The sequence below is a fragment of the Calcarisporiella thermophila genome, assembly GCF_041956535.1.
Source record: "Calcarisporiella thermophila strain CBS 279.70 unplaced genomic scaffold VTP21scaffold_25, whole genome shotgun sequence".
NCBI classification, from domain to species: domain Eukaryota; kingdom Fungi; phylum Calcarisporiellomycota; class Calcarisporiellomycetes; order Calcarisporiellales; family Calcarisporiellaceae; genus Calcarisporiella; species Calcarisporiella thermophila.
The window spans coordinates 467,840-488,212 of record NW_027192215.1 but is presented as its reverse complement, the minus strand read 5'-3'; the positions used below and the strand labels follow the sequence as shown (position 1 = coordinate 488,212).

The 20,373-nt window shown below is 36.4% G+C and overlaps 6 protein-coding genes across 6 annotated transcripts; 4 read left to right on the top strand and 2 right to left on the bottom strand.

The window, feature by feature from the left end:
• Positions 1-231: 231 nt before the first annotated feature.
• Positions 232-545, bottom strand: VTP21DRAFT_6185 (uncharacterized protein; the record flags this gene model as incomplete). Its single annotated transcript, XM_069396788.1, has 2 exons — positions 232-442; positions 520-545. 2 exons carry the CDS (start codon positions 543-545, stop codon positions 232-234), a joined length of 237 nt encoding a protein of 78 aa, XP_069247454.1.
• A 6,062-nt stretch (positions 546-6,607) lies between these two features.
• On the top strand, positions 6,608-8,435 carry VTP21DRAFT_6184 (uncharacterized protein; the record flags this gene model as incomplete). The annotated part of the gene is made up of 2 exons (XM_069396787.1): positions 6,608-6,721; positions 8,196-8,435. 2 exons carry the CDS (start codon positions 6,608-6,610, stop codon positions 8,433-8,435), a joined length of 354 nt encoding a protein of 117 aa, XP_069247453.1.
• A 2,450-nt stretch (positions 8,436-10,885) lies between these two features.
• Positions 10,886-12,430, top strand: VTP21DRAFT_6183 (uncharacterized protein; the record flags this gene model as incomplete). The annotated part of the gene is made up of 4 exons (XM_069396786.1): positions 10,886-11,816; positions 11,875-12,092; positions 12,159-12,315; positions 12,387-12,430. The coding sequence occupies 4 exons, from the start codon at positions 10,886-10,888 to the stop codon at positions 12,428-12,430; spliced, it is 1,350 nt and encodes a 449-aa protein (XP_069247452.1).
• Positions 12,431-13,234: 804 nt separating this feature from the next.
• VTP21DRAFT_6182 (uncharacterized protein) lies at positions 13,235-14,469 on the top strand (the record flags this gene model as incomplete). Its single annotated transcript, XM_069396785.1, has 6 exons — positions 13,235-13,289; positions 13,346-13,640; positions 13,698-13,950; positions 14,007-14,115; positions 14,177-14,270; positions 14,343-14,469. 6 exons carry the CDS (start codon positions 13,235-13,237, stop codon positions 14,467-14,469), a joined length of 933 nt encoding a protein of 310 aa, XP_069247451.1.
• A 1,592-nt stretch (positions 14,470-16,061) lies between these two features.
• Positions 16,062-18,612, bottom strand: VTP21DRAFT_6181 (uncharacterized protein; the record flags this gene model as incomplete). Its single annotated transcript, XM_069396784.1, has 3 exons — positions 16,062-18,037; positions 18,119-18,160; positions 18,297-18,612. 3 exons carry the CDS (start codon positions 18,610-18,612, stop codon positions 16,062-16,064), a joined length of 2,334 nt encoding a protein of 777 aa, XP_069247450.1.
• Positions 18,613-19,404: 792 nt separating this feature from the next.
• VTP21DRAFT_6180 (uncharacterized protein) lies at positions 19,405-20,055 on the top strand (the record flags this gene model as incomplete). The annotated part of the gene is made up of 3 exons (XM_069396783.1): positions 19,405-19,618; positions 19,672-19,757; positions 19,936-20,055. The coding sequence occupies 3 exons, from the start codon at positions 19,405-19,407 to the stop codon at positions 20,053-20,055; spliced, it is 420 nt and encodes a 139-aa protein (XP_069247449.1).
• Between the last annotated feature and the right edge of the window lie 318 nt (positions 20,056-20,373).

Below are 20,373 nucleotides of genomic sequence, written 5' to 3'. Positions count from 1 at the left end.
TCCTGTGTATGAAAATTATGTACATAAATCTTCGAAGAAATGGTAGTCAAGGAATCCACAGGAGACAGCCAAGAGAGTGGGATGGAATTCCCGGCTTAAACCAAGCTCTCTAGGATACAAGAATGAAAATATGATTCCTTGACTCCATTTCTTCTTTTGGCCCCTCCACTCCTCCTCCTCCTCCTCCTCCTCCTCACCTTCTTCCACCCCCCATCCGGATAAACTGCATAATCAGAGCGCCAACTTAATAATCCGTTTGCACAATCCCTCGATATCTAGCGCTCGCCCAAGTGATTCAATCCTTGTAATATGCCTTTTAACCCCTGATGTTTTCTTCTCCTCCGCCTCCTCCTTATGCTTCTGAGGCCGCTTCATCGTCCGCTTATCCTTTTTTGTAAGGATTTTCTGGTTGACCTCGACTTTTTCGTCTCCCGCAGAACCACTATACGCATAAATCATGTTGTTTTCGTGAGAAAACGAAAAAAAGGTTGAAAACTTCTCGATCGACAGGACTTTTACTGACTCGGATCTGTTGGATCGTTCATAGCGGAAAAATTGGATGGATAATTTTTTTCGTTTGTTCCCTTCCATCGTTGGTTGCTTGTAAACGGTCTTCGAACGATGATATCAACTTGTCAATACTGCTCGTTCCTGTAAGAGGATACGTTCCATTATGATATGCTCATAGCCCCACAACGATCTTTATGCAACACTATCTATGTCTTCACTGTTTCTTACTCTTTTGTTTCATAGCCACCTAGTTAAGATATTGGCCACTTAGCCAAGCCATTAACCACTGCATTATTCTTTTAACCTTTTAACTTACAAATATGTACTATTTTCCTTAGTTAATTTTAATAACAATAACCATAGTTTTTCCTCCTTAATTTTCCACTGAACACTGACACATCGACTCCAGTTACAGCGAGGAAGTATAAAGATTGGACTGTGGATGATTGGAAGCGAGTAGTATTTTCAGATGAAACGCAGATTACCTTCGCGAATTCAACTGGAAGAGAATACTATTATAAGCACAAAGGCGAGCCACTTCGCAGTCGCCATATCAGGTCAACGCTAAAACGTGGTGGTGGGTCTTTGATGGCGTGGGGCTGCGTCACTTCGCAGGGCATCGGTAATTTGTGCCGTATCGATGGAGGGCTCGACTCCGTATTGTACACAACTATTGTTGGGTTTTAATAAGAGTATATTGATAAAAGGAAAGTAAACAGACAGAAGGGATAACACAAATAACACACACTACGGAATTAGAAAGAGGGAGAGCACATACTATATATATATCTGATGGGATAAGGTAGGAGATAAAAAAGAAATAAAGATGGTGAGACGCATGCTCGTACAAGTGTGCTATTAACTGACGTAACACAAATATTATCTGGAATATATATCGGACTACCAGTCACGCCTGGTCGTCCTCTAACAACTATCCTCAGTGAAGACTACCTCAAATGGAGTATTATGGAGTATTATGGGATTCCTAAATCACAAGTCATATTCCAGCCTGACAACGACCCCAAACATACCTCCATTATCACTCGTGAATGGTTGCGGAATAATAGGATAGAGGTACTAGAGTGGCCCTCTCAGTCTCCAGATCTTAACATTATGGAGCACATATGGAGTGAGTTGAAGCGAAGGCTCAGTTATTACCAAAGACTGCCAAAGAATAAGACTGAGCTATGGGGACGAATTGAGAAGGAGTGGGATAGCATAGATCTTGAATATATCAATAAGCTTTATTCAAGCATGCCGGAGCGGATGTGTGCTCTATATAATGCAAAAGGGGGAAATACAAAGTACTAATAAACAGGCGGGCTAAAAACGTTTTGTCAAAGCTGTATATATAATTGGTATATTCACTAAGTACATTTCAACACATTTTTCAACTTCAACCCCCCGGTGTTTTAGTTTCTCCTCTTTGAATGTGGCATGCATGTATTCCTAAAAATAGCGGATGCCAAATATTTTTACAATAAACTTTGCCATCATTCTTCTAGGGTAGTTATTAAATTATTAAATCATAATGAAAATGTGGCTTAGCACATCAACAATTATTGCACAACCTGTATATTGTAAGAATAATGTCAAGAATATAGAAGTAGGGACTAGTTTAAATAAATTCGATAAATAAAGTCATTATCGCTTTATCGCCACTCGAATGCTTAAGCATATTCTTCACAGCCATCTTGTTAAAGTTGTTTCAAATTATAGAATACCTTTTTCAGGGAGACTGACTGAGTTGGTGGTTAAGCGTATTGGAATCCAGTGAAAAGATGCCACTCTCGGCCTGGTAGTTGACAACATACAAAGAACATTACCGAGTTACGATGATAGACTCTACAAATATTGTGATTTCTATAGGCTATTTTCAAGAATAATCAAACTCGGGATCACAAGAATTATTACAATTTTCTGTTGCGCTGCAATTATATCTGAGGCACATACCTTTTTCGGAAGCTTTCGGAATTGCGTCTTGGTTTCTCCCTGTCGCAGAGTGTCCATTTTACGAGATATTTTTAACCAAATCGAACAAAAAATAAAAAAAGGAGTTTAGCAGTGTGATTACTTTTAAAAAATTAATATCGTAAGCTTGTTTTTTTTTTACGAGCAAAGCCATTAGTTTATTGGAAAAAAACAGTACAATTTAATGTCAGTATATTATATAGTATGTTTCTTTAATTTACAGTTTAGCCTCGAAAAAATATGGCTTGATCCGATTTAAACGATTTGAGCAGCGGATCTTAAAATAAAGTGGCTGGTAAGACAATTATTACTGAAGAATCCAATAACTGTTTCCACCAGTTCCGAAATCACAACGGGAACTTGAACAGTATTCTATCTGACATGTATGGTTGCTCGGAGTTGTTTGAGTTTGAGATTTGCAAGCTAAGCAAAAAATTATATGCTACAAAAAGTACAATATTGAAGGCTGATCTCCGACAACTTCTATATGTCCGATTGTTTGTTTGAACTTCAAAGACCAAATTTATTGGCATTTATCACAGAAATTAGAATAGATGAAATAAAAATAAGTATAGCAAATGACATGGCCGTAGATTGTAAGGTGGTGGATAAGTAGAAAGGATAATATAGTATTGTTTGTATATTATATTTTTAATAATTACTCCTGTTTATGAATCGGCGGGGTTTTAATTGTGGGATGTTGCGGAGTCTTGACTTGCTATGCACTCTCTAGAACGTTAGGTTTGGGTAGATAAACGATGAATGTAAATATAGGTGCAAGTTATTCATTAGTGTAAATGATTATAGGTATTTTATTCCAGGCTAACCCTTACTTTTTTTATCATTTATTCTATTTATGATTTTACTGGATATTTTGGAAATCTGACTTTTTAAAGAGGGGGACTTGATAGCAATTAATTTTTGATCAGAAATGCGACGGTCAAAGAGATGAGTCATGGATTTTCCATAGAAGAATTTTAGTCATTATCATTTCTCACTAGATATTTAACTCAGAAAATCTATATAAAGCAAAAAGATTTGAACATAATACAAAAATTTAGAAAATATTATTCCTGAGCTATTAAAAATCATGTTTAAGCAACTTTTCGTTTTTATTTTCGCTTTGTTTGTTCTGCAAGGTGCTGCCGATGCCTGGTCATGTAAATGCAAGAACGGCTTGATTACACTGAACTGTTGCTCAGACTGGGGCTGGAAGACTGCAGGAACGAGCCATTGTTACAACATCGATAAGGATGAAATTGGCAAATATAAGAGCTGCTGCGACCGTTGGAGCACATTCGATAAGTGCTGGTAATTACGAGAAAAGCAACCTTTGTAACAGAGCCACATATATTATTTAAATATACCAGAAATAAAACTCTGTATTTATTAAATATTCTCAGATAACAATAAGCTATATACTTGTATTTCAAATACTATATAAGTTGATCCCAAAATATTTATGATAGTAATTCCTAAGATAATGAATTTACACAATCTGAACTTTAGTTTTGATATTCAAAATAGGCATTAACTTAAACCGCAAAGTACTTAACCAAACAGAAGCTGATAGAATGCTAAATATATTGATAATAATTTTCTTAACTAAACTATCAAGAGAATGAGTGATAACTAGAAGCAAGAACAAAATATTAGACCAAGTGGAGTAGTCTCCGAGCCCATTGAGCCTATTTTTTCTTAACTCAATTGTATTCTATTAATTTTATTGGACATAGATATAATGTATCGTGAAACAGTGACTATATTGATTAAATCACAGCAATAGAATTTGAAGTCATCGTTTCTCTAAACAACGTGGTTGAGATCGAATCACTTGGATGAGCATGAGCTGGATGCTTATACAGTATTCTTACATAAATAAACATGTTTGGCAATTGTATTAGTTAATTTATTATTTAAAATTTTTATCAAATCAAAATACCATTATATGTATCAATACTTAAGCAGACATGGAATGATTCCGGAAAAATTGAAAATACTTACGAATACATTAAAATTTTGACTACCTTCTTCGTCGAAAGATCATAGTTAATAAATACTACTGACCAAAATTACCTATTATTATACCTATTGAATAATAAAAAAATATAATTTTTGGGTTTGTTTTGTGGCATAATGGGTTGTCGAATTATACAATAGACACGTAATATTCGAAAAATTCTGTAGTGAATATATGTATCCCGCCCAGAATTCTTTCCAATAAATCAACCCCTACCGATATATATTATCCAAAAAAAGTAGTAGAATTCGAACGCAGCTTTAATTGCTGTGGCAATAATATATGCATATATTCCACTATTCTGGGATTCGTCGGAAATGTACCTAAGCTTAAGTATTACTCACCTTGGTTTCATTTGGCGCATCTGTAAACATATTTGAAAGGTTACTCATCTTTCAGCTAGTAAGACAGAATAGAATATTATCAAGTGAAGAGCAAACTATTAATTGGTTATTTTTTCCTGATGACGCGTATTCGAAAACGTTATATAATGGGAGTTGCAAGTACCAACACAAAAAGTTGAACCAGAGATCTCCAGTCTAATTATTAAGTTTACTTCTTAAGACATACTAATTCCACTCAGTGAGTAGAGGATATAATCTAATTCTGACTTTTTGTGTTCTTCCATAAGACTAATACAATCGATAAAATAAATTTTAGGAAATGGTCAAATTCGTCTCTATTTTTGTTTTTGTTTTTCTAGCGATTACCACATTGCTTGGGACTGCAGATGCCTGGTCCGTTGCATGTAAATTTCAAGGTCGCCAGCTTTTTGATTGGGGATGCACAATGAACTGTTGTGAACTTAAGGGTGAATGGAAAAAGACGTCACGCTATTGTTACAATATTAAAACGGTTGATAAAGTTATGTGGGATCAATGCTGTCGTAGATGTAATCGTGATACAAGGCCTAACTGGTGGTAACTTATTTTAGCTATATTCTCTTATTATTATCTGTTTTATATCAAGATAGTTCTTTATAAAAGATGATTTAATGTCGTTGTAATGGATCTGCAGATTTAATAAATACTGTACGGCGATTTCTGGCAGAGACATAATGATCAACGTTTCACTTGCTCTTTGAAGTAATTATCTGTAAAAACATCTCAAAACGCGGAAAAAAACTGAAATTTGCTATAGTGTCTATGAATGAAGGGCTCACCCTTTCTATTGACCATCAGTTTGAGGGTGGAAAATGGTTAAGAAAGCTTTGTCCCTAAACATCAATATAATTCTTGCCAAATACCACTGCGAGTTTACTATCTCGATGGGAGAAAATACTAGGTCCATGCAGACAATATGCATTACCCAAAAATAAGCGTTCAACTTCAGGTGCTGTGGCTTTGGACTTTGAAATTAGGTAGTGTAACACGACCGAATTTACACTATAATATTAATTATAATACTTCCTTATTTACATTATTTACTTATTTAATTACCTTTCCTTTTATATACTTATTGACCACAAATTTATTATTGGTGTATTAATGTTCCACTTAGATACTCCCGAGATTCTATTTAAATTCACTCCCTTTTGTTTATTGTTCCTCAACTCTTTCCTGAATTCCATTCTATCTTGAATTGAATTCTATTCTTTAAGGTGAGATATTAATTACCCTTTTATTATTATTATTATTTATTAATAAGACCTCTTTCCTGAATTCCATTCTATCTTGAAATGAATTCTATTCTTTAAGAATAAGGATATCTAACAGTCCTCAAAAACTGTTACAGGTAGACAAACTCATTGTGATGGAGCGTCCAGTGAATGTCATCCAAGAAAATATTCTCCCCGTTCATCTCGTCTTAAAGTTCTTGATCCAGACGGCTTTAAATGGAACATTGATGGCGTACGCGTGTTTTTATTCATGCGTTGTCATTAAAGAAACATTTGGGTATAAGTAAAAATAACAAGGGTGCACCAACACATCTGGAGCTATTTTTATTTCCTCTAATGAAAGTAAACGAGAATATTTTGACAAGCAATATTTATTGCTAAAAAATTTACCATTAAATTTAATTTAGTTACAACAATTTTTTAATGGTTCTGTTCAATTAGTAGCTTCATTCGTTATGGATTGAATAACAACCACCCCTGCCCCCATCATGGCAGCATTGTTGGAATTCTGGCCAGAAAGGACTGAGTTCTTCGCCGCCAGTCTTCCACATCTTATGGCGGCCATCGCTCATGTAGTTGTGGAAGACACCTTCACCACAGGAGTATGTCGGTCCAACACCGGGACGAACACAGCTGGTCGTGCTGGATGAGCACCAGTAGTAGACGGCAGCGTTAGCAGCGGACGCAAAAAGGAGAACGAGACCAAAAAACTTCATGGTATTGTGGAAGAGTGTAAGTTAGGTGAGAATTTAAAATTAAAATGTAGCTGGTACCAATCAACAAAACGGTGGGAAGAATGCTTACTTTTATATAGACATGGATGCAGCTAAGTTTACTAATAATCACACAAGGCATTAAGCCATGTAATACTGAACTTTCACTAGCGAAAAGTGAGTCTACAGCATGAGTCAGATTATTGCTAAAATATGAGTAGAGGCTATCTTTAAACATCTTTCCAGAGTACTGTTTGTAGAGAAACACTATTGGCTTCTCAAATAGAGGTAATCTTGGAAGATATTAATATTTATCATAGAAGAATGACTAATATTCTTGACTTAAAAAAGGGCTTGTTGAGATATCGTATGCTGAGAGAATTTCATATTAGAAAAACATATGCTAAGGACACTTCTTTTGTATCACGATAGTAATCATGATGCGGCTCTAAACCTTGATTACATTCACTTTCTTTTTTTATATACATTCTTTGATTAGTTTTATTGCTCTTCCCAAATCTGTTATAATTATTAAAGGTAACAAACCAAAGATTGTTACAAGATGCCATAGGCCATCAAATACCGCATTCTATATTAAATATCTCTCTTTTAACTCTGTCATTTTGACTTTGGACTAAGCAGTTTCCTGAGAAAAATCTTTGTTAAGATTATTGCCGTAAAATAATATATAATTTGAATATGATTCGATAGAATCTATTACACATAATAAAATGCCATTTAGCCATCCCTACAAAGAGTAAGTCTTCCATTTTGCCCTTGCACAAAGGACATAGACAGGCTACATTACTTCGGGCCATTTGAAAATGGGTATAAAATTTGTTTAATAATGTTATAAATTAATTCAAGATGACGAAGGTTAAACAGCTCAATTTCGAGTAATTTAGAGACTCCTTTTAATATAAATATAATAATAATGCGGGGGAAATTTGACTTTGCAAAAAAATTCGATGAACCGAATCTGTATGAGCTTTTTAAGAAGGAGACTCGAAGAATCGTTACTAATTTTGCACAACACCTTCGGTGGTGTTGATTGGAATTCCTCTATTCTGGCTATCGACTATGACGTAATCGATGTTAAATTTAGATCCTCACTAACTATTTAGGTAATGCTTAGGATCCAATTTTCTTTGTTAGGGAAAAAGGCTTAATGTAAAGGACTTGATTCGTAATTTCTAGTAGTGCCAAATCTCCATCTTACCATAGAACATATGGCCATTGTTTATTTTTGTTTGCTAAAGAAATATTTGTCTTATCTTCTTTGACTTGTATTTTTTTTCATAATACTGCGTGCTCTCTCTATCTAATTTTTTGCATTTTTCTTGTAACTATGAACCTCAATAAGCAAGGCTCCTTCACTTCAAATTCAAATAAAAGTTTATATGATCAACTTGTAAAATTTATTGCTGATAAATACACGCCTGAAACTGCGCTATCGCTTGTTTCTGAATTCACTGCAAGAATTCAACCACAGTTCGAGCAAGAGAGCAGCGGTGGTTGCAATAATAATGAGCTAGGCAACAGTGATAATGGCAACAATATGACTAAGAATTTAGATGAGGACCACGGGTTAGGATACTTTTGATAATCGGTTACAGCATACCTTGCGTAGAATCATGGACGAAATTAATTTGATTTTGATAAACCATATAAGCTTCAAGATTCTTCGGCAGTTAAGAGAGTGGTTCGAAAGGTATAATTTAAAAAAACAATTGGCACATTGACAGTGTACTACAATGTAAATTTGGTTTGATGTACCATAAGTTCAAAGAAGAGTATAGCGAATTTCCAGACACTCGATCGGATTGGGCAATATATGAATGGATTAAGCAAATTTTCCATAGTAGGCGTAAGTGCTGTATATTATTGATTGTTTTACTATTCATCAATGGAGAAAGTAAATAATAAACCTAACTTTTGGCACTTAGGGTCATATCAATCAGAAAAGCTGAAGGATAGTCGCATCAAGCCAAACGTGTATAACCGCAATGATGAGAATATGCCCCCAATGGAGATAGATAAATGCAATTTGGATACGATACCATCGAAAATATTCAGTAGAGTAGAGCCAAAAGGTGATTTAGAGGAAAAGGATAATCTATTTTCCAAATGCTACTTGACATACTTTAATAAGTTCTCTATTCTCCCAATTAATATCCCTATTTATTTATAATAGGTACTTGTAATCAAAGATATGTCTTACGTCGTAGAAACGCACGAATTAACTCAATTGTATACCCTTCAGATTCTAGTTTCTCAGTCCATTTGTCCCAGTTAGCAAATAACTCTGGTTCTGAATCAACACGATTTCTGGCAATATATATCTGGATAGGAACTAGATGTGCAATTCTTTTTTTTTTATCCAATGACAAGACTAAGCCGTCGATTGCCTTGAAATTATAAACCAGTGGAACGTAAAGTGCCAGCTCGAGACTTGTATCGTAAATGGGAATATCGCTATCGAATACTATGGTCTTCATATTACGGAAACTTAGGCCTGCTACACTTAGTCCTTTTTGCGAAATACTACTGAGATACGCTTGTTCCACGATGAACCCAAGAACCGGCGGATTGTTTTTAAAAGTAGTAAACCAGTCAAGCCAAGCTTGATCGAGGAAAATGCCCATTTCATTAATTTATGAGTATAAATAGTATATTCAACTTGTGTTCCATCTATACGATAAAATTATTTAAAAGCCTGTAACCCAACAAGTATACAGATTTCTCTATTCTTAAGTCTTTCAGTTTTGCCACATACTTTGAATTTGGTCTACTTAATCTATTTGGTTGCCTCATTTTGTGCACGCTAAATTAAGACGGTTTCAGAAAAAAAATTCAAACTCCAGCGCACGATTCAAACAGAACCCAATAAGGACTCAACAAATACCAAAGCCGAATTCCATTCTGACTTTCATTGATATTCTCAGCAAAATTTTACTGGGCATTATTCGGATGGTATCCGTTTCCGCCACATACTTACCTGTCTCGATACTGTCAATTGACTAAGGAACACAAACATTCCCTGTCGCCACTTCAAAACACGCTCGGAAGGTATATTGGCGGTGATGAGAAAATTATATTTCGAGCTAGTCATATTCTACTAAACTATTGATAGGTTTCACAAGCACTGTTATAACATTTTGGGAGTGGCTAGGATTTTTAAGATCTAGTATCGAGGAACATGAATAATACCGATCAAAATAATTGTTGGAGTACGATCAAGCGTGACTGATAATCTGAAATTGTCAAGTATATTAATTTAAACCTGATTTTTACTTGTTTGTGTATAAACTATATTACCTGTTTACGATTTCTTGTTATTATTAAAATAGTTCAGCAATTTTGTCTTACTTTTTTCAATGATGATTAATATACTCTGATTAAAAATTCCAACAATAATCTAGTAGATATTTATCCTCCAGCTCAATCTGAGCCTTTGGTTGAACTGATCTAAATGAGTGCTAAATTTATAGAGAAGCGATCCAGTGCATTCTAATTTGTTAAAACAATTAGATTTTAATGAATTTTTATTGAACAAACGAAAAGTTAAAGCAATTCGATTGGAAGCTGCAAATGCATTTGTCATGTTTGAGATTACTCAGATAGTGCCTGAGCTTGATAGAATCTCCACTCCGGGCATTTGTATGGTATAGCTGTGCGAAAAATATTATCCCAATGCAGATCTCAGAAAAACTAAGCACTCTAATGAAATCATAGACAGCAAATAATACTGCTACAAATACCCAAATTTTCCCACCCTCAGGTGACAAGAGAAAATTCTTCGCCTCCCGCGGTTTTATTAAGATAATGTTTGAGGCAGAGTTTTATGGCCCAGACCGAATTGTAAAACGCGAGTTTTTAAAAATTTGTTGGAATTAGGCATATCTCAGCCAAGCTTGGATAAAATCTGGCAAATTGGGATTTTTCGTTACATCACAATATAATCTGTAACTTAGGTTGTGACTCAATTTTCTGAGGTTTTAAGCTAGGCATTAAAAGAGTAACAAATATATGCGTTCTGTCTGCATAAACATAATGCCTAATTCCAAACGAGCCGTGATAAAGAAATCATCATCAGCAACAGATGGATCTGGATTTGTTCCCATTGTTTTTATCGATGAAAAGCCGTTGTACGATACTTACCATGCTAGTCTCTCTATAGACTCAAATTCATCCCCTCCGAAAAAGAAACGCGGCCGGAAGCCTAAGCCCCGAGCTATCCAGTATCGTAAAATATACAAGCATTCCTCCAAAATGAATATGGAAAACAATCAACACCGGTTGCAAGATCCGGAGGAGCGGAACCGGACGCAGGTGTGCATTATCCAGTACCTCAGGAATACAGTGTACGATTTAAAGATGCAGAGCCTTTATCTACGACAAGTGTTCGAGGCCTTCAATTTCGTGCTATCGCAGCATAATGTTCCAATATCAAAGGTGGATGAGCAATTTTCACAATGGGTAAAAAACGCCCCTACACTCCCATCTCAATTGCTCGCTCATTCCAATTTATCCTCCGAGAATATTCAATACTTCCTCCAACCCTATGAATTTATATATATGGCGTCTAAATCCACGAACACTGATCAAAATAGTAGCGCAAAGTACTCAACTGAAACTCAGCCGCGTGTAAATATACTGAAGGAAGAAGAGCAAGATATTCATCGCATTGATGACAAAATGGCTACAGTCTCGCAATTGGAAGAAAACCAGCATTCTTTATTTGCAGCTGGAAAGTTTTCCCCAGTCGAAACAGCACAACCGAGTTCTCTTGAATCAGAGTTTTCGCTTTCTCCTCTGAATTTTCAAGATCCCATGGGCTTAAGCCCTGAAATCTCCGAATCTAATAATGCCTCTACAATGGAAATTTCGGCAGAAGAGCACTTGGCTTCTCATCCTACTCCTCTCGATATTAAACTTGAAATCACGGAGAAATTGCCTGACTCCCCAGGAAAGCCTAGGGCTTGCTCTTGGCATAATAGGGAACTTCAATATTTTAAAAAAAGGAATGAATATGAATGAAGCTGCATTATTCCTCTGGCAATGCTTCAAGTCTGATGAAATCAATTGGCCGGGTTTGGAACCCACAAGCTTACAATTAGAGGTTGCGCATGATAAACGCATCGATTTAATACCAAGTGCCTATTGGCGAGATCGATTGATTATCAATATTGGACATTATGACACGACCGAATTTTTTTGTGACTTGTACACTAGGATAGCATGTCGTGGAGATCCACTAGTAAGTACGTTTGTAAATGATATCCTATCCAGCACCAATGGCCATTTTCTTCTCCCTACATGATAGCTGCCTCAGTCTTATCTTCTAGACCCCAGTCTTTACAGAAAGTATCCATTTATTATCGATCCTGATTGCCCTTACGCTAAATGCCTACTGCTTGAGCTGATGTTGGAGCGTACCACCACAGAACGAGCTCTAGCAGCTATCAATGGATGCATCTTTTGTAAGGAAATATCTGCCCTTATATATATTTTTCTCCTCACATTCATCTTATTGACCATGGCATATGAATAGTTGGATATCATCCGCATCTACCGTTGGAGGACGTAATTGTCTAGACTCCCATTCGCCTACCTAAGTCCTTAATCTACTCTTCAATCGATATTATTATGCATCGGCATTTTATTGTTACTAAAACCTGCTCGTTACACAATTATGTATTCGATTATCAGTTAATTCAGCAAAGAGTTTAGAGATGCTCTGAAAATACGGTTTTTGGTTAAGAGATTTTGGATATTTAACGTTAATGAGTTATGTTGTTGTTCTCATATAAATATATACGATCTCATATTATTTTTCGCCATCGACAATAATAGAGAGGGGTGGCAAATGACGTCTATCCAATGCTCTCTCATATTGATTAAAAACGTAAAAATGGAGAATAGAATTCGTTTTGATGTTTGTTGGCAGCTATAGTTTGTACGCAGTAATTACAGAAATATTAACTGAGGGAATTGAATAGTCAAAGGATATGATTTGATGATGAAATGATCTAAAGAAATGATCTGAGATAATCTAAAAATGATAAAAATAATTAAAAATTATAAATAAACATGGCTATCATCGAATCATTTGGGGAAAACTTCATGTCAATGTCATGGCCTAGAGAGTTGTGTCTCGAGTAGTATCCTCCTGATCAAGAATCGCCGATTTCAGTGAAAAATCTGCGAGAATCAATACACATATTTGGCAATTTCAACCGCTGTGTTCCATTTAACCCCTAGGTAGACCGAGCTGGGCAAATTTTGATTTTTAATGCTTACATTGGGTGTATGTTATTATATATTCTAATCTCGGGCGTAAGTTAATAAAGTATAAATTATCTACTTCAGTAGGCAGCGGTAAGTTAGATCCAAATAATAATGCCTTCTCCATCAAAACCTATTATTGTCGTATGTGGAGCCACTGGTACTCAGGGTAATCTCTCCTTTCTACCCTTATTTTTATTACCCATACTTACTTTCGTCCATAAGGTGGTTCTGTTATCAATTCGCTACTTCAACAATCTGATAAGTATCACCTTCGTGCTATCACTCGAAACCCTGACTCCAAAAATGCAAAAGAATTAGAAAAAAAAGGAGTAGAATTGATTCAAGGAGATTTGAACAAGGAGGATGATCTTACACGTGCATTTTCTAACGCGTATGGGGTTTTTGCCGTCACCAATTATTATGATCACTCACTGAAGAATCACGTACAAGAAGAAGAACAAGGCAAACTGATAGCTGACGTGGCAAAGAAAATGGGGGTTCAACATTTTATTTTTAGGTATATTCAACTAAACTTTATTTACTATATACCCAGCTCTCACACAACTTAATATAGTGCATTGGAAGATGCCAAAGAGGTATCCAAAGGAAAATACTCGAAGGTTTATCATTTTAATGGCAAGGCACATGTATTGGAACATATAAAAAAAATCGGACTTCCTTACACTGGAGTTAGAATCGCTTATTACTATGAAAACAATCTGGGCTCTCTTGGACCCCAAAAGCAAGAGGATGGCTCCTATGTTTTTAAATCAATGTTTAGACCTACCACAAAAGTGCCAATGGTCTCAGCGAGCATGGACATTGGGGTAAGTATTTCACACATACCTAGATAATCGCATGCTAAACTTCGATTTGAATCTAGCCAGTAGTTGTCCAAATTCTTGCTAATCGTGAGCAGTACCTTGGGAAGACCCTAGACGTAACTAGCGAAGCGTATACAATACCTGAAGTGACTGAAATAATGGCAAAAGGTGGGAGAATATTTACGAATGTTTATTCTGTACTGTTTACTTACTCTACCAAATTCTGAAGTTGCTGGTCATCCAATCAAGTATCAATATGTTTCCCCTCAGGAGCTTCCAAAGGAAATACCTTTTCTTGCTAGTAATGAGGATTTGCGAGAAATGTAAAGGAGGATAATATTTTGAACTCGGTTTTTTTTTTGGTTTGGTTTGATAACTTTATAATTTGGATGTAGGTTTGAGTATATTAACGATTTCGGGTTATTCTCGGGAGCAAATATTAAGGAGAGTCGGATCGTCGGCATTAAATATCTAACTTTTGAAGAGTTTCTTCGTAAGATCAATTGGAAGCTTCCACAATAGCCAGCAAATGAACGCTGTGAATAATGTTCATTATGTATGGATTGATAAAATACTTATGATTGGCATCATGCATTCCGCAGTATCTGTATAATTTTGTAATCTTAGTTTTTGAAGGTTTCCATTTGTATTACACTATATAAAGATCAATCTAAAAAATACAGGCACTATGCTAAATTTATAAGCTGAAAAAACGATCAGAGTAATTGTGCAGTATTGGAACTAAGAGGCACACTACTTTTGTATTTTTAAAAGACCAATACGAAAAATCAAAGCAATTCATATGGCATCGAGGGCTGTTAATAGTTACATTAAATAATAGCCACATAGAAATAACTTTTTTATAAAGAATTTTTTCCATCTGGGAGGCTTTTCCTGGTCGGCTTTCATACTTCACTTCCAGGGATGGTATTTAAATCTTGAGCAGGATGGGTTCCAAGTTAAAATGCAAGAGATTAAGGCGAATTATATAAAAACAGCTTAAATCAACTACCATAATCAATATGATCAATCTGCTGAGCCTTAATCATATATATTTCTAGTTTGTACCATATATGTGTCTCTAATAGATAGTAAGTAGTATTTTTTCTCTAATGAAGTGAATCTGTTGGATGTTGAAATATATTCTTATTTGCTCTTATCATTACTGTTTCATCAATTGACTTTAAGTATCTTAACATCTGCTACAATCCTCTTTATTGCTAATGGAGCATACTACTACTCGCTGGCGTTTAACTTTTCTAATAATTAGCCTGTAAATATCACATTGTTATATATGTATTGCAACTCTACTATATATTGTCTAAGAAATATACTAATTCACATCATTTCTTCCTTTCTCCAATATTAATTGGAGACCAATGAAATAGTACATGCCAACAAAGAGAGAGGCATAATATAATTCAAATGACGTAATTAATGGACGTATCTTATTTAGGAAGAATGAAATATATTGCACAAATTTGATGTTTATTGTCCAACTCAAACTCACATATCAAGATATATTTCTTTTATGTCGTTTAATTTCATTTATTTTAATCTGAATGATACATTCATTGATCTGGGCGCTAAAAAAAAAAAAAAACAAACAATCATCTGCGCATCTTTCTAATTTTTCATTTTCCCTTTGAGATTTTCTGGGATTCGTGCACTTGACAGTGAGTAACATGATGCATAGAATTCTAAAAAAAAAAAAAATGCGGTGTGTGGGCAGAAATAACAAGTGTTTAATATGGTGTACAAAGTGAAATTTATCGCCACGTAAATATAAAATCTTACTACACCTTTGAATATGTGGATTGTCCACATAATTTCATTCTCATTTTCATTTTCGGTCTCCATCTCAATCCGAATTCTTCGTAGTAACACCTATATTACCGGCTCAACTTACTGGGTCTATCTCCGCTTGGGCTTCAGATAAGAAATAGTTCTCGCTAAAGTTTGGTTCAAATTGATCTGTATTTTTCAGAGCTCCCAGTAAATATTTACAAAAGCTACAATATTTATTTTTAATAGAAATATTAGTAGAGTTGATATAATTCATTGTATTTTAAAATTAAGGGAGTATCTGGAAACATCTCGAAGGCACTCTACCTTTATATTTCGTCCTGTGAATGATTTGAAAATTTAAACTTTTTCAACAGAATCTCTGGTATTTCTGTTTTCGCCATTGCGTCTGCCAAATCCTTGAATGGTCGCTTATTGATTATACGCTCTGCATAAGATTGACCAATTCCGTCAACTCGAAGGATGTCTCTTCGATTTGCTTTGTTAATATCCAGAGGGCCAACAACCGCAAACCGATACGCTCTGCCTGCAAATGGTCCAAAATATTCAAGCCAACTCGTTTTGTCAACAATTCCAGAGCGTTCTGGAAGCTCAATATTCCCAACTTCAGCTGTCGTATAAAGAACAAAAATATCTCGATGTGATGCAGCTTTATCTCGTTCTCTTTGATAAAGCTCTTTGCTGATCCGTGACACATTAAAATGCTTGTATTGGTGAACCTCGTTGAGACATTCATTCTCAGATTCGAGTTTTAATCCCAAGAAAGAGTCCCCGTATGATGCGGAGGATCCGTTAAGTACACAATGCCTGCCTTCCCTAATATTAACAGTTTTATATTCGCATTTAACGTCCCAATTACCAGGTAGGCGATCACATGACCTCGTGTTTTCCCAGTGGCTAGCGCATTCTAAACTCAAGTGGTGGTTTATAATCTTTACACCTGCCTTTAAACGTGCTCCTTTATGAATGTCTGAAACGTCCCTCAACTCTCCTTCCTCATATGCCCGCGATTTCAAGCAGCGAAACGATGCGACAAAATATTCAAAATGTTGCCAAAACTGAGCACCTGGAGGTGATCTTGGATCCATTTTAGACCTCATCTCACCGTAATCGCAAAATTTCCAATCCCGGAGGATTAAATCAGCACCTGGGGGAATAATTCGTGCCAAAACCCATATCCATATATATGGCGCATTGAGATATCCAGTGGAAGAGTCGTCGTATAAATCAAATCGAATTAGCCCAGGCTGTGCTAATTGATGTGGTTTCTTGTTTGTGCCTGGGACAATCTCATCTGCATGTAAACAACGATGGGAAAGGATCGCCCGCACAACAGCATTAGCTTCCGGAGCAGAAATTCTAATTGCCTCGCTATATCGTGCTTTAATCATATAAAATAGCTCATGCATCAAATCTTCAATATTGTCTTCTTCGAGATTGACCTTATTTAATGCCTCATAAAGTGCCTCAAGTGCTCTCCCATGCCCTGAACAGTCGCTAACAAGAATGCTCATGATATAATCATCTTCTTGGAATGCATGTATTCGGGTATTTCCACGTCGAATGATTGGAGGAGATAAAGACGCCACTGGAAGATATACGCGATGCCGATGTGTACTTCTCAGATAACTATCGACTGGACCAAAGACTGTTGAAGTGCAACATGGTATTAGAAACATTCCACCAATCGCAAGATCCGCAATATTTGCCAAGGTCTTGTAAAAAACGGAATTTTCGTCCAAACCATCGCTGTCTTTTACTAGGAGAGATTGTAAACCATCGACGACTAAGATAATTGTAGCTTCGTTCGGATCTATCCCTTCAAATTTTGCAACCAACTCTATAACGCTTGTAGGGTCTGGTGCTTTATATTTATTGATGACCTGTGTTAATTTTGACTCGGGCAAAAGTTGCCAAAGCATCCGAGTGCCAATGGCTAGGTAAGCGTCTGGCTCTAGCCCATCAATTATTGAGCTACCATTTTCCAAGCTGACGTGAAAAACCCATGCATCACGAATTTTACTCCTTAGTTCTAACTGCTCCTCTGGTAAGCATTCTAATAGCGATCGGTGGAACTCTGTTGCATTTCGTGATTTTCCGGTGCCTGCGCCTGAGAGAAAAAGATACAGTGGCATTGTGGTTTTATCAATGTGTCCACCTTGATAGTATTGGATATGTGTTAGAAGCTCTTTTTGTAGTATTGAGTATAGATTAGGAGCTGGCTGATACTCCCAAGCCAAACCGATAGTTCTGAGTAAAGGCTTTGGTCTCTCGTAGGGGAGGCCTGTTATCAATTAACCAAGAGAAGCAAATATAAGTATAACATAAATATATTCAAATTTCAATCGTCATCATATATAATTACCATTGGGAAAAGCACTTTCTATATTCATTTTTCTGGAGCCCACTAGTGTTAGGTTAAAATAATTTTAGTACTAGTAATTCTAATTCAAATGCAAATAATTATTGTCACAAAAATAAGACAGAGACACAAGACATAAGAAAATATTTCACAAAAAATGATACTATGAAATATTTTGTACCTGTGTGAATTTCAACTATAATGTGTATACATTTTTTGGGGGGAGGCTCTGGAAAGATATCACTGATCTCAGCTTCAGCAGACAATCGCTCTTTCTTGATCGCATCGAAATTGTCAATAAGTTGTATCAACTCATTATAAGAATACTCGATCTTCCAAAGGTAGATCGACGAAGAGGAGAGGTTTTCAAATTGTTCCTTTTGTTTTTCCATGATTTTCTCTTTGAGATCCTCGACGATGTTAGATTCATCGATCTCCACACTGAACGAATCAGACAGCCTTTCTTCTCGTTTATATAACACACAAAAAACCCTCATATTATAACATAAGCGTTCGAATATATAAAGATAATGTGATATAATTTAGCTTAATTTTATCGTATAATTTTATGACGTCACATTTTTTAAAATTATTTCATTTTTACAATTACGTCTGAAATGGCCTTAACAGAATTATCAAATGCCCTTTTAATAGGTAACCACATTGCTTTGCTTCCACCTCCAATTTTTTTCACCCCCGTTGTATATGATGTGCATTGAGTAGTTCGTTATGCCTTTTCTAACATCACTCCTGCCTTTCATTCCCAAAGATGGGTACTTGGCATTCATCTGCACGATACAAATCTTCAGTAATCCAATCCTTATATTTTGCGTGCCGCAATCTCTTGAGGCGGTTTTTTTTAGAAGAGATCTTTTTCTCTGAACGCTTGCTACAAATCATTGCGGTGGAGCGTCTGGCGAATGATATTCTCGGAAATACCCTGCTCAGTCGTCCCGTTCCAAAGTTCTTGCACCTCGCATTCTTGTCTCCGAACTTCGACACAATCTGTTTTCAGCACGGTGGGATAACTTGTGTGGGCGACCAATTTTTTTCCCTTGACGAATAATTTGGATCATTATATTCTTAAGTTGACGTAGGAGCATATGAACAGGCGCCTGAGACCCTCAAAAACTTGCAGTGTCGGATGACGAAACAAGCCGCAGTTCACTAACTTTAATGGCAGCCGAGGAGGCTTGGGACTTTTTTTTTGAGCCACAGCCGCGTCCATTTGCTTGCGGCGGAGCCTAAAAGTAGGCCAACCATTTGGTGGATTTTCTTATCCACCTGCTATGACAGCCATCTTCCGTTTTGTAACTATTAAAACGGAAACCAGCGTATTGATCCATTTTGCCAGTGCGTTCGAATTAAATAGCGCGCTTTTCACTGAAGCAATCACCAACGGAAGGCCAATCCAAATTTGTACTGGTACAGGTTCGTGCTACATCCTGATCCGATGTGATCTCCTTTTCTCCCTGGTTCCACGCTCGATTGTTTCGAACCAAGGTAAAGGGGATTCCAGAGACTCGGTGCATATCACGTTCCACTCGGATCAACAGGAATTGCGGCTACTATGAAAACGGTGGACCGCGACAGAATGCAGCTTGATCTCCAATTTCCGGCTGTAGAAAAAGCAACGCCTGGCGTAATTATCGGCAGAGATTTGATGGCATTCTATGCAGCCATATTCTGCTACAAGCTACCGAATTTCTTCCGTTGTGCTAGAACTCTGAGATAACATTTCGCTTTCGTCGGGGAGGGGTTGGGGTATAGAATGGTCAAGACATTTTACTTCATTTGATGACATTACGGGTTTTCGCCAGATTACCCTTGCAACTGAGATCCGCGCCAAAACCGCATTTCGAACGCATACGGGTTTGCATCAGTACACTCGGATGCCGTTTGAACAAAAGAACGGTCTTCAGTTTTTCAGAGACTTATAGTTTACCTCCTCGGAAAATGCAAGGGGGAGATCACAGTGGTATATATGGACGTTCTTATAATTTCTAGCAAGATGTTTGAGGAACACCCTTCTCATTATTCTACTATTCTTACGTTACTAAGACTAGTAGAACGATGAGTAAGACTTGCGATATTTCCGAAGAATATCTTATCCTTGTGCGATTCGCTCACATGTTAGCTCAGCATTAAGATGGACTGCTGAGTGGGCCTTGATAGATTCTTGATAACATTTCTTGTCAGTTTTCTCGACGCGGTCTTCCATTTGTGTTGAAGCTGTTGCGTAATCGCTCACTTATTAT